Here is a 13072-nt window from a genome sequence, read left to right on the forward strand (position 1 = left end):
TGGATCTTCTTAAAGAATTCCTTCATTCTAAAGGATATGGCTGGACTATATTACCTCCAAGACAAGGTACGTAATGCTAAACAAGAAAACAAAAGTGTGAGAGATTTCTATGGGGTTTTGTTTCCTATCTAGGATGAATTAGCCGTGTTAGAACTTAAATGAGAAGGTTCGACTATTGAAATGAGAAAAGCTCAAATAGAAAGAAAATCTTTTCTCTTTCCTTTATGACCTCCGATCAGAATTTGAACAAGTTAGATCCTCTTTACTTCATAGGACCTCAATTCCTTTTATAAGTGATGCTCTTCTGCAAATTTGCCAAGAGGAAACAAGACTTGGCATGCACAAGTCAAATGATGAGGTTCTTGCCATGGCACGACTCAAAAACCTTGTGAAAACCTATAAACCCCCTCATTTTGAAAAGAAAAATAATGGGGAAGGACATCATGGAGGATATAAGGGCAAAATCATTTGTCATCATTGTAAGGAACTGGGACACATAAGACCGGATTGCCCTAAATTCAAGAAGGTAGCCGCTCTAAGTGAAAAAACTCAAGATATCAAGAAAAAAGACAATTTCAATGATTTGACAATTGCTCAAATAGCGGAGGACGTTTCACATATACTTAAGGCTACTCCTACATTGGGTGTTACCATCTCTTCCTCTTTTTCTCCAGTTAAGTCCACTTGGATTTTGGATTCGGGAGCGTCTTTTCATATGACATATAATCTCTGTCACAGGAATTCAGCTAGCAGGGTGCCGCACCCGCGACGACGCGACTCGACGCGGGTGCGAGTGCAGGTGCGGTCAACCCGATCCTGGGTGCGTTGACTGCACCCAGGGTCATTTTGGTCCATTTTTTTGGATTTTTTTGTTTTAAAAAAATTTACCCTATGAAATGGCTGTGGAATTTAAAAAAAAAAAATTTTGCTGACAGCTTGCTGCTGCTCTTGTTTTATAAAGGGGCACTTGTGTCCACAACATCTGACGAGCTTTGTTGGCATCCCATGCTATTCCTGCCTCCAAACAATTAATTGGCAGCGTTGGAAAACATATTGTTAATGTGGAAATGATGATCCATCTTCCTCAAAAATTAAAACCAAAATTCAAGAGCCTTTTGAAGTCTTTATCCTTTAACCATCCAGATCCTTCTTCGTCAAGGATTTTCTCTCTCCATAATAAATGATAATGGTGGTGGTAGCCTTGGTGGCTATTAGTATTCACTTTTCTCCTGATGAGATGGGTGCTCTAGCCGTAGCCTTGTGTAGACCTCTCTTTTCCACATGTCAAAACCAATAAATTTCTTTTAGCTGTCATCTGTGTGCAACTGTATATAAAATGAAATTTGAAGAACCCTAGGCAGTGGCGTGGAAGTGGAGCCGTAGGCCTCGTGAAGACTCTCTCTCCAACAAACCACATCAAACCTTTTGCTTATATTTTTTTTTTCGTGAAGACCAGGGAGTTTCAGACATGATTGAATCGTGACAGTCAGCAGAACACAGTAGGTTGGGTCGATCAAATTGCCAATCCTTTCGGTTCATCAATTTTGTCCCATTACGCCAAAGTATACAACAATCTGAACGTGGGTAACAAGTCTTCAAACAAACACACCAGCAAAAAAAACTGGACCCCCGACCCACGCTGGGGGAACCCCTGGACCCCCTTCTATATATATATATTTTACATTTTTACCCCTGCCGCACCCTCGCACTCGGGTTTTTTGGAAGTGCCGAATGCCCGCACTCGCACCCATGTGACATAGAATATAATGAATCCCTACTATCTGATTGCACCAATTCATACTTTTCATGTGTGTCAACCGCTGATGGCACTTCCTTAAAAGTCAAAAGTATAGGAACTCTTAAAGACACTTCAAAGAAAATTTTTGTTTCAAACGTAAGGGTTACTTCAAAATTAGATTTAAACCTTTTTTTCAGTTTCTCAAATTTTCGATAATGGGTGTAAATTCTTCTTCTCATCTAAGGCATGTTTAGGGAAGCTGATTGGGCAAGGCCATAAAAGAGGAGATCTCTATTATATGGACTTTTTATGTCTACCCAAAAACTCTTTTTGTAATCACGTCAAAGACATGGATTTAGATCTTTGGCATAAAAGATTAGGACATCCAAGTATATCCAAATTATCTCATTTTTCATTTTTGGATTTTTTTTGTAAAGATAAAGATTTTATATGTGAAGATTGTATACTTCGAAAATTGCAAATGATACCTTTTGGATCTAGAACTTTGTTATCTAGTGAAATCTTTGAATTGGTGCACTCAGATGTATGGGTCCCGCTCCTGTTATGTCAAAGGGAGGATATTCATATTATGTTACATTCATAGATGATTTCAGTAAACATACTTGGATTTTCTTCCTTAAGCTTAAATCAGATGTTTTTTCGTGTTTTAAAAATTTTCATAACCTTGTTGTAAACCAATTTAAAACACATATTAAAGTCTTCCGCTCCGACTCAAGGGGAAAGTTTTTCTCAAATGAATTTTAATCATATCTAAAAACTCATGAAATTTTACACCAACGATCTTGTCCAAGGACTCCTCAACAAAATGGTATTTATGAAAGAAAACATCGTCACATTATTGAGGCTTCTAGAACCCTTCTTATCTCAAAGAATGTTCCAAAATAATTTTTGGGTTGAAGCTGCACTTACCGTAGTGTATCTAATAAATAGAATGCCTTCGCAAGTCTTGGAAAACAAATCTTCAATTGAAAAACTTTTTGAAATTTCTCCTGACTTGAAAAGACAAAGGGTATTTGGATGTAAATGTTTTGTGCTTCTTAAAAAATATAACAAACTCTCTCCCAAAGCCATAAAATATGTCTTTCTTGGATATGTCGAGAATAAAAAAGGCTATCGATGCTATGATCAAACAAATGACAAACTTTATGTTTCTAGAAATGTTACTTTTCTTGAAAAAGAAAACGGATTTGATTTTGAAAAACCAAGGAAGAAACCGAGTATGATTTTTTATTTGATTTATTACCTAAATCAAATAATGAAATTGTTAATGACATTGAAAATTTTGAGTCTATTAACGACTCTAGTGAAGAAAGAGAACTATCCCAAAATCTTTTAGAGTATTTCAGACGAGATACTGGGGAGCATCCATGTGCCTTTGAAAGATATAATCAATCAAAAAATATTGAGGAAACTAGAGTTAGGAGATTTGAACGAATTCATAGACCTCCAACTAGATTTGTGTCATATGAATCTTTTACTCCAAACTATAAAGCTTGCCTTCTAGCTATCCATTCATATCATAAACCATCTAACTACAATAAAGCTAAAAACATAGACGGGTGGGTAAAAGCTATGAAAATAGAATTAGATGTGTTGCATAAAGCTCATACCTGGACAATTCAACCTCTTTTCAAGGGAAAGAAGACTATAGGGTGTAGATGCATCTTTAAAATTAAAACAAAAGTGATGGGTCCTTATCAAGACATAAAGCACAATTAGTTGCAAAAGGATACTCCTAAGAATATGGAATAGATTATGAGGAGACATTTGCCCCAGTAGCCCATATGACCACAATTAGGACTTTAGTTGCAATGGCATTTATTAGAAAATGACCGATTTATCAACTAGATGTTAAAAATGCATTTTTAAATGAAAATTTAAATGAAGAAGTGTGCATGGATCCTCCTCTCGGTTTGACTATTGAAAATGGTATGGTTCTTCGACTTGAAAAGACTTTGTATGGGCTTAAGCAAGCCCCTAAAGTATGGTATGATCGATTTAGTAATACCATATTGAAATTTGGTTTTAAATCCTGTTACACTGACACTGCTTTGTTTATAAGATCTACAAGTACCTCTATTATCATTCTTCTCTTATATGTTGATGACATGATCATCACTGACAATGATCAAAAGAAAATTGAAGAAATTAAAGTTATGCTTAAAAAATCTTTTGATATGACTATCTTGATTTTTTGAGATATTTTTTAGGCATTGAAGTGACTTACTCACCAAGGGGATACATTTTATCTCAAATCAACTTTGCAGTAGATATTGTTGCACTTTCGGGAATCACTGACACAAAGTGTACGGACACACCTGAGATGATAAATGCAAAAATGAGAGTCGAAGGTAGAGTACTATTAGATGATCCAACACCTTATAGGCAACTTATTAGATCACTAATGTACCTTTTTATTTCCAGACCTGATATTGCGCATGTTGTACACAATGCCAGACAGTTTCAACACGCGCTCACATCAATTCACATGAATGTTGTGTTGAGAATAGTTCGATACATCCAGAAAACTATTTCTAAAGGGCTATTCTTATCCTCTTTCTCGTCTTTAAATCTTATTGCTTATATTGATTCTGATTGGGGAGGAGATCTCAATAACCGTCACTCAATTACTGTTTTTTGTGTCTTTTTAGGTGATTATCTCATTTCTTTGCGATGCAAGAAACAACAAAAGGTGTCCTTATCCTTCACTGAAGCTGAGTATAGGGCAATGGCTACAACAACCACTGAAGTTGTGTGGATGCGAGCATTACTTTCAAATATGAGAGTTGATATTTCAGAGCCTTCAAAATTATGCTGCGACAACAAAAGTGCCATATACATTGCCGAAAATCATATCTTTTATAATCGAACAAAACACATTGAGATGGATTGTCACTATGTTCGTGAATAATATTTGAAGGGGACTATTACGTTGCCATATTTTTAGTCCGAATTTCAGATTGCAGACTTCTTCACCAAATCTCTTCCTTTGCCTAGATTTTTGTATCTTCTTAGCAAACTTTCAGTGATTTCACCGTAAGTTTGAGGAGTGTTAAAATTAAATGTATACCAATACCCGACAAGGGTATTTTTGTCTTTTATATTTAGAACAGTCCACTAAGGACTGAAATGTAACTTTTTATTTTTTTATTTTCTGTTTTCTGTCTTTTTTCTGTTTTCCTGTCAGTATTTTTGACTGTTGGGAGACAATCCAACTAGACGTTGGACTGCCTCCTAACGGTCATAAATATGAGCGTTGGAAGGCAGTCCAACATCAGTTGGACTGCCTCCCATTCATTAAGGTGAGGCTCTATAAATAGAGCCTCACTTCTACCTTGTAAGTATGCTTTTTATAAAGCATTTGTTGAGATATTATAAAGCCTTTCTTTATTTTTCAATAGGCTTTTATGCCTTATTGTTGTGTTTGTATTTCATCTCTTATGAGATTATAATTGGTTCATTAGAGACTATGATTCGTGTGTTTGCACAAATCTTTTGACTTTTTATTTGTGCATCCTTGATTCATTACACTACTCCAGGTAGAACTCTACCATCCCAAATTAACTTTTAAATTGATTTTAAAGTTTTAAATAGGCCATATTTGAATTTTGGATCTGAATCCAGATTCAAGATCCAAAATCCATATGAATCCAACCTAAACCAGATCCTAGCTAATATAGGTCCTAAACTGGATCCATATCCATATCAAGTTGGATCAAATGGATTGGATCCAGTCTCATCCAATCCAGAAAAAGGTAAAAATAGAGGGATCATTTTTGAAAAACGCGATTTTTGGGCCAACCGTAACCCAATTTCAGAAAGACAAAGCACCAACGTTCTCATAATTACGAGACACATTAACAATATACTTACCTGATTTTCACCTCTGAACTTTGCCTGAATTTAACCTGATTTTTGCTCAATTTTAAAGTTTAAAAACAATTTTTTTCTCAAATATTAATTGTCTCAACTAGGTCTGGTCAATGGGCCTTGGGCCACACCAGGGCCCACACCTAGACCATGTCACCAATTTTTACGATTATTTTCCATGATTTTTATCATATTCATTAAATACTTAGCCGAAATTTCATAATTTTTGAAGTTATAAATCATGAAAACACACGATATTACAGGGTTCTTATAAAGCCAAGCATGTAGATCACATCCCTCTGGTTAGATTCAAGAGAAAAGAAAAAAAATCCATGAAATTCGTGGTTCACACTTCACACATTATGATGCAGTCGGGACCCGACTACTGGAGGTCAGTCTCGCAAAGACACTACATGCCAAGTGTACATTGCAGAAGCGACTAAATCCTAAATGATAAAATAAATTTTCTAATATTTTTTTTGTTATTTTCAAAAATAAACCCAACTAACTATGCTAAACCCAACTATTATATATATATATATATATATATATATATATATATATCTTGATATTTTCAGTTTCAAAACACTCTTTTAATGTGACTTGGCTCTTGAATATGACAGTCTGAATAGTTCAAAAGAGTTGGCTTGACAACGATAGGCACAGTAAATGAATGCAGGGAAACAATATTCAAGTTGGGAACTCATGCAGTGGCAGCAACAATACAGAAAATGGCACACTTTTCAGAAATGATTTCAAATGTGACTATTCAGTCCAGTACCAACTGGGCTCAGGGCTGTAACAAGATGGACTGTCACTGAACCGTTTCAGCATGACAGTCCCAGCTGAAACCAGAGCGTATAGGATGCCAAAACAGCGGACTATTAACGCAGCGACAGCAACACATGCTGGTCGCTGTTAGTAGGCGAATCTGATCGCCAAAAAAAATACACAAAACATCAAGCATTACACGATGAGAGTGTGAGTTGCTTGAGACAGATTGGAGGCATGAACAATCACTAAATCACCATGAAAGCGTGCGATAACAGTCAATAAACCAGATTTGTTGGAATTGGGAGAAACACACAATTCTTCACAATTACACTAAAAATGTGCAGAGAATGTTTGACAGCAAACACTATGATGCTACACGAGTTCAACTTCTATTTCGCAGTCTCTAAATTGCTGCAAGGAAATTTTAGCCAGTGTGACACATATAACCATTGATCTAGTCCTTAACTCGTGTAAAAATAACTTGGTACAGTTCAGCTAATGATTCAAAGACGAAACAACAAGAAGTGACTTTGGTTATGATTTTTTTTCTTCACACAAAGTTTAGACAAGGTTAATGCGATTTAGAACACTCAAACAAGTTCAGCAAATAGAGATTTTTTTCACACACTATGATTAAGATGGCCACAACGAACTGAATATATATATATATATATATATATATATATATATATATATATATATATATATTAGACTGAAAAGAAAGTGTATCTGTTCATATGTGGCCGCACGACACGGTTCAACAACAACCGTCCACCGCGATGGGGATCTTGCCCGGTTCGGTTCAGCAAGGGCTGGATTCACACCCAACCACAAGTTCGGTTCAGCAGAAATTTGTCCCAAAAACAACAATCAGCAACATGTTCGGTACAACAAATGGGGAGATTTTGGACGTTCCAAAACGATCCAACAAAGCACAATGTGACAGCAACGACACACGACCAGGGCATGACGCCCTTCACGTCCAGCCCGGTGACTCGATAATGGTGAATGAACTACATGCCCAGCAAAGGGAAATCAGCTGCAGGGACGTCCAAGGAATGGGTCACTAAGTCTTGACCTCTCCAAGCTCCTCATGCCCTCAATCATGGTTCAGGTATGTCCCTTAACCCACAAGATTCAAACCCTCCAAAAGTTCACGATTTTGGATGTTTTCTTCTTCAAGCCTCAAGCTTCTTTCAAACTTTTCCAGAATTTTTCATAATAGCCAAAGACCATTCATGCCTTTTGGGGAGTCTTTAATGGGGAGGTTGAGACCCTTGAATCTCATTGATCATGGGGAAGGTCACCTCCTTGGTAACCAATGAGGGTCCCTCATTTGAAATCTTTGTCCTATTTTCCTCTTGGCTGGCCAATGAGGAACCAAGCCAAGAGAGAGGATAGGTCAAAGTGGGCAGCACCTCCTCTCAAGCCCAATGAGGTTTGAGGGAAGATGGCTAATCATGGTTGGCCATTTTAGTGGCCACCTCCCTCCAAAACCAATCACATAAGCCCATATGTCAAGTGGGCTCACACACACAAATGGATCCAAAAAAAAAGAAAAATCTATCCATTTACCCACTACACCCTCTAGTACTCAAAAGAAACCCTACCAAATACTAGAACTATCTGAATCCGTAAGATCCGGTTCCTATAAAAAATTAAAAATAAATAGGCTTCGAAAATCACAAAATAGGAACCAAGTGTGAGAATACATTTTCTGAGATGTGAAAACCAGAATTCTCAGAAAATTATTAAACTAAAATTACTAAAATGCCCTCAAGATCCGTTGGGACCCAAATGGGTGGAATTTGGATCGGATCTTTTTGGGTAAGCTTTCCCGGATCGTGTAATCATCGGCGGATTCTGCTCTTGCTCCCCGTAGAGTGTTGAATGGCCCGGATGCACTGCATCACATTAGTTCTCATATTTCCAGTTCTCATATTCTAGTGACTCTCTCTCTATATATTTACATTGAAAATATTGATGGCAATAATAGTTCACAACTGTATTCTCATTTTATGATGGTTGATTTTGGAACTGGACAGTTTATACATGGTAGTAATTAGTTGATTGTGATGCTCAGTACTCTTGTTTAGTAACTCATAAATATGCTGAATCTACTTTTTTTTTATTCATACCTTTCGATGCCTAGGTACTATATATCATTAAGTGTGGCCTAATGATAACTTAGATGTCAATGTTTTGGTGTATGGGCATTTTTTCTATTGTATAAAATTTTTTCTATATATATAATATTCCTATTACTTTATTAAATATAAGTAAATAAAATCCATCCTAGTTCACTAGGTTGACCTAGCTGATTCCCAAATCAAGCCACTATTTATTGGGTTTTGTGTTCTTGTAGTTTTAAATCAATAGCCACTAATCCTACTTGAGTTAGCAGTTGATAGTGACCACTTAAGCTTTGCATTTTTAAAAAGTTATAATCTAAATCGCCTTTATTGAGTATTGCCAACTGCCCATTGTTGCGCATTGACTTCTGTTCTTCCTTTCATTGGCAAACCAATTCCTAACCCTTTGTCTCATATGAAAATAACTAAGTTACTTTAAAGTGGGGTTTCTACTCAAGCAACCACTTTAATGGTCGATACAAAAGAGCAAAGGCATCCTACAACAAAATTAAGCAATGGATTTGTGTACTAAATATCATTGGATTAATCAGATAAAAAATGAAATAGGAAGAACATTGTCAAAATCACATTGAATTCTAATTTAATACAACCAAGTCAAGAGAATCATGAAGTTTATCGTTTCATTTTTTATTTCAAAAAGAAAAACGTAAAGAGAAAATCTAAAAGTTCAGGCCAAGCATGGAAAAGTTTTTAATTGCTTCACTGGGTTCTTTTTGGTAAAAGCCCTTTTTTTCTCTGAGTCCTGCCTAGGCATTTAAAAATTTAAATTAATATAATGAAATATAATGAAAATTTACCCCTCCAAATAGCTACAGCGTGCTTCAGATCATTGATGACTGGATTAAATGGAATCAAAATACAATATGTATGTAGCTTTTGAAGGATAAAATTACGAGAAAAAGAAAACTCTTTGATTTTTTCTTGCGCAGCTTGTTTTGGGTTTATTAGATAAAATGAAGACTGGGAAAAGAAAAAAGAAAGAGGAAAGCTGGAGACTAGGGGATCATTGGGCCATGGATGAGAAGGGAGAGGGATAGGAAACACATGTGAAACTCTTTAATGGAAAGGTTAAAACTGACATTTTCTTGTAACTAACTTGTAATTTGATGGAATACTTTGTTAGAAAATGATACATATATGTATATACTTGAATATATATATATATACATACTCTTCTTAATACAAGAGTATATATATGTATAAGTATATGTATATAAATACATATTTAAAGTATATACATATATTCTTGTAATTTTTATTTTTTTATTTCTATAATTTCTCATTTTATTTATTTTGCTTTTTCAGTTTTTGTTCTCTTTCTGTACATAGTCAGTAGCTGACTGTTTACAGTGTACAACAGTCAGCTACTGACTGTGTACACAGTCTGTCAAATAAGAGCCGTTGGGCTGATTCCCAACAGCTCTAATTAGAGCTGTTGGGAATAGCCCAATGGCTCTTTCAAACTGTAATGCATTATAAATAAGGGCAATGAGCCCATTGTATGAACATATGAATGAAAGGGTTTTATCCCCTCATTGCAATATCACAGTGCATTTGAAGCACTTGTTCTTTCTTGTGGTGTGAAGCTTTTTAATGCTATTTTATTGGCATATGTTTTGAATATCAAGTTATTTGGAAACTTGATTGTGTGTGAGACTTTTCACATACTTATCATAACACAACTTTAATTCACCAATGGAAAATTTAGGAGCCTATTTAACATTACGAGAAAAGCCTGAATTGTAGTTACCTTTTCAAAATATGTCCCGACCATAACAGCAGCAACAGCAATAAATAATAATCTGTTAAATGTATTTTTGATGTGCTGGCCACCTGTTATTCTTAACAACATTGTCTTAAGGTTCTTGTTCATGAAGATATCATGTGTAATATTTTCTTTGCAGTTGTTTGTTGTACTTAGTAACTCTGAGTAAAGGATTGCAGCCTTTTGATGCACTGTGTTTGACCAAGTTTGTGCAATTTAAAATATGATTTCTCCAGATTCTTCTTCATGGCTTTTACTTGAATATAATTTATACATATAGGTGTCAACTTGGAGGGCATTCTTTGTTTTTAAGATTTTTATAATAGTTTTCTTTTAGAACATGTAAATTTTCTGTACTGTCATGCACAAGGTGTTGGAGCTTCTCCATTGCCTTTGCAGATATAGCAACTTAATGATCACTTTCTCCTTGATCCAAGGTATGAATTTCAGGTTTACAGCAACGAAGTCAATCAGTGGTTTACTGAAGCTGTTGGTCATCCTTGCACCTTGGTGAGATGTTGCAGTTCTGAAGTTCTTCCTTGCACTAAGGAAAGAAGGACCGCTATGTGCCGAGATGCTAATAGCAAGCTAAATTTTGTTAATGAAGCCCAATTCTTGTTGGTGACTGAAGAAAGTGTCTATGACCTTGAGAAAAGATTGAAGTCAAGTATGCTTTTATCCACTTTTTCATCATAATAATTTGTTCATTCTTTTGTCCTTGAATTTTTGTAGCAATAAACTTTTTGCTTTTTGTCTCCAGGGGATGACTGTGTTGGTCATCAACTAGCCAAGATGCTTCTTTTTTCCTTTGAATTATCTCTTTTTTTGGTTTTAGACTTTGATTGTATACAACTTTAATTGTTAATGCTGTGTGACAAATTCATTTCATCGGTGAGGTTTCTATTATTTAAAAGTTATATTTGTATTCTTGGGTTTGGTGGTGGGGAAAGGGGGTATGACATTGGTATAATGAGATTAAAATGAGCCGCCCTTTCTGATGACAGACATGGACCATGGAAGATATGGAGTCAATGCACTTCCACTAACTATTGATCCATTGAGATTTCGTCCAAATCTCGTCATTTCTGGGGCAGAACCATATGAAGAAGATAATTGGAGGGCTCTTGACATTTCCGAGGAGCATTTTTCTGTATGAGTTCAAACCTTTTTCATGTATTTTGGTTTACGATTTTCAGACTTGTATGTAACTGGAGATACAGAAGATGTCAGAATTGTGTATGTTTACCTATATGATGCAGCATGTAGAAGCATTTTGTTTTTTGTGCTATGTGAATTGACTATCAACGTGAATGCATTAACATGATTTGTTGTGGTACTTTTTTTTCTTCTTTTAAACAATCCCCATGTACATGCTTTAATGGTATGGATGTTACCAAGATTCTAAGAATTGTAGGGGCATATTTCTTTAAATAAATTGAATGAAGTTTCATGGGCTGCTTCTCATATCTAATATCATACTGTTGACTTTTCTTATAAATAGTACACATTTGTAGATAATTGCAATTCTAAAGCACTACACGAGTAAGGAGTTGATGTGCCCTAAATGAGAGATGTGCCGTCAATGTTATCAGTATTGTATTGTATCATATGATATAATACATTGTATCGGTGTATTGGTAGGAGAAACAATACAATATTTCCCCTGTATCAGAAAATTTACGATTATCAGTCCGTAATGGACCATATTGTATGATACATGCCATATCTACTTTTTCATTTTTTTTGGTTGAAAAAGTTTAATTTATTTTGGATCTTTTTCACTTTTAGTGATGACTTTTTACATAAATAAGACTTTATTAGGGTCCTATTCACCAATTTCATATGCTATGTGAACAAAAGAATATAAGTTTTTCTTAATTTATTGTGATTAGTCAAGGCAAGAAAGAATAAAAGTATTATTATGGAAGAGCATACATTATTCAACTCTTGTGCTTGTTATAAATAGTCAAACTAACTAATGGAAGGCACTATGAGACTTCTTTTCTTAATGCTTACTACTTAGAAATGACATTAATTTCCTTTTTTTGTTTCACTTTTTAATGTTTAATTTTAGACTCTTTTGATATATGAAATGCATACATTGTTATAACATCCTAATTATGTTTTTTATATTTGATAATTGTTACATATTTATTCATGCTCAATTTATTTTATAATTAAGTTTACTTAATATTGTAGTTTGACTACTTAAATGTGTAATATCACGTATTTTCACACTTAGTCATTTTGAGATTTTTTCGAAAATTGACTAAGTATAGAAGAAAAATCGGTAGATTCTCGATTTTAGGCCGATGCTTTTGAGTCTGGTCTTGGCCCAGGTCTCATCGACAAGGCCTAAACGAGCCACTTAAAACGTGAGAAAAAAATTTATTTTCAACTATTAAATTCAAGCGAAATTCGGGTTATTTTTGGACAAATTTTAGAGGCAAAATTCGACTTGTATATCGTTGGATGCGTCTTGAAATTCTGAGCATAACGATATTTTACCTTTCTGAATTTGGGCTACAGTTGGCCCGAAAATCACATTTTTTTTGAAAAATGAACAGTTTGTCGGTTCTGATCCAGATTCTGATCGGACTGGATCCAATGGATTTGATCCAAATTAATATGGATCTGGACTCTATCCAAGACCCATATTAATTTGGATTTGATCCAGCCCTAGACCCATTTGGATTTTTGGAAATGGATTTGGATCTTGGATCCAGATCTAAATCCATGCCCAACGAATTT

General features: G+C 35.1%; 1 protein-coding gene across 2 annotated transcripts in view; it reads left to right on the plus strand.

Annotated features, from left to right (window-relative positions):
- ABA3 (molybdenum cofactor sulfurase (LOS5) (ABA3)) overlaps window positions 1-13072 on the plus strand; it is a 153079-nt gene that overhangs the window by 117082 nt on the left and 22925 nt on the right. The window contains exons 19-20 of one of the 2 annotated variants that reach the window (XM_090011444.1): window positions 10759-10988; window positions 11326-11471. In XM_090011444.1, the coding sequence (XP_089867570.1) occupies window positions 10759-10988; window positions 11326-11471 (376 nt within the window). Of the gene's footprint in view, window positions 1-4410; window positions 4446-10758; window positions 10989-11325; window positions 11472-13072 lie in introns of those variants that run through there. The other variant, XM_090011445.1, reaches the window with a different exon arrangement.

Source organism: Nuphar pumila, chromosome 6, assembly GCF_984573655.1.
Source record: "Nuphar pumila chromosome 6, dmNupPumi1.hap1.1, whole genome shotgun sequence".
Taxonomy (NCBI): domain Eukaryota; kingdom Viridiplantae; phylum Streptophyta; class Magnoliopsida; order Nymphaeales; family Nymphaeaceae; genus Nuphar; species Nuphar pumila.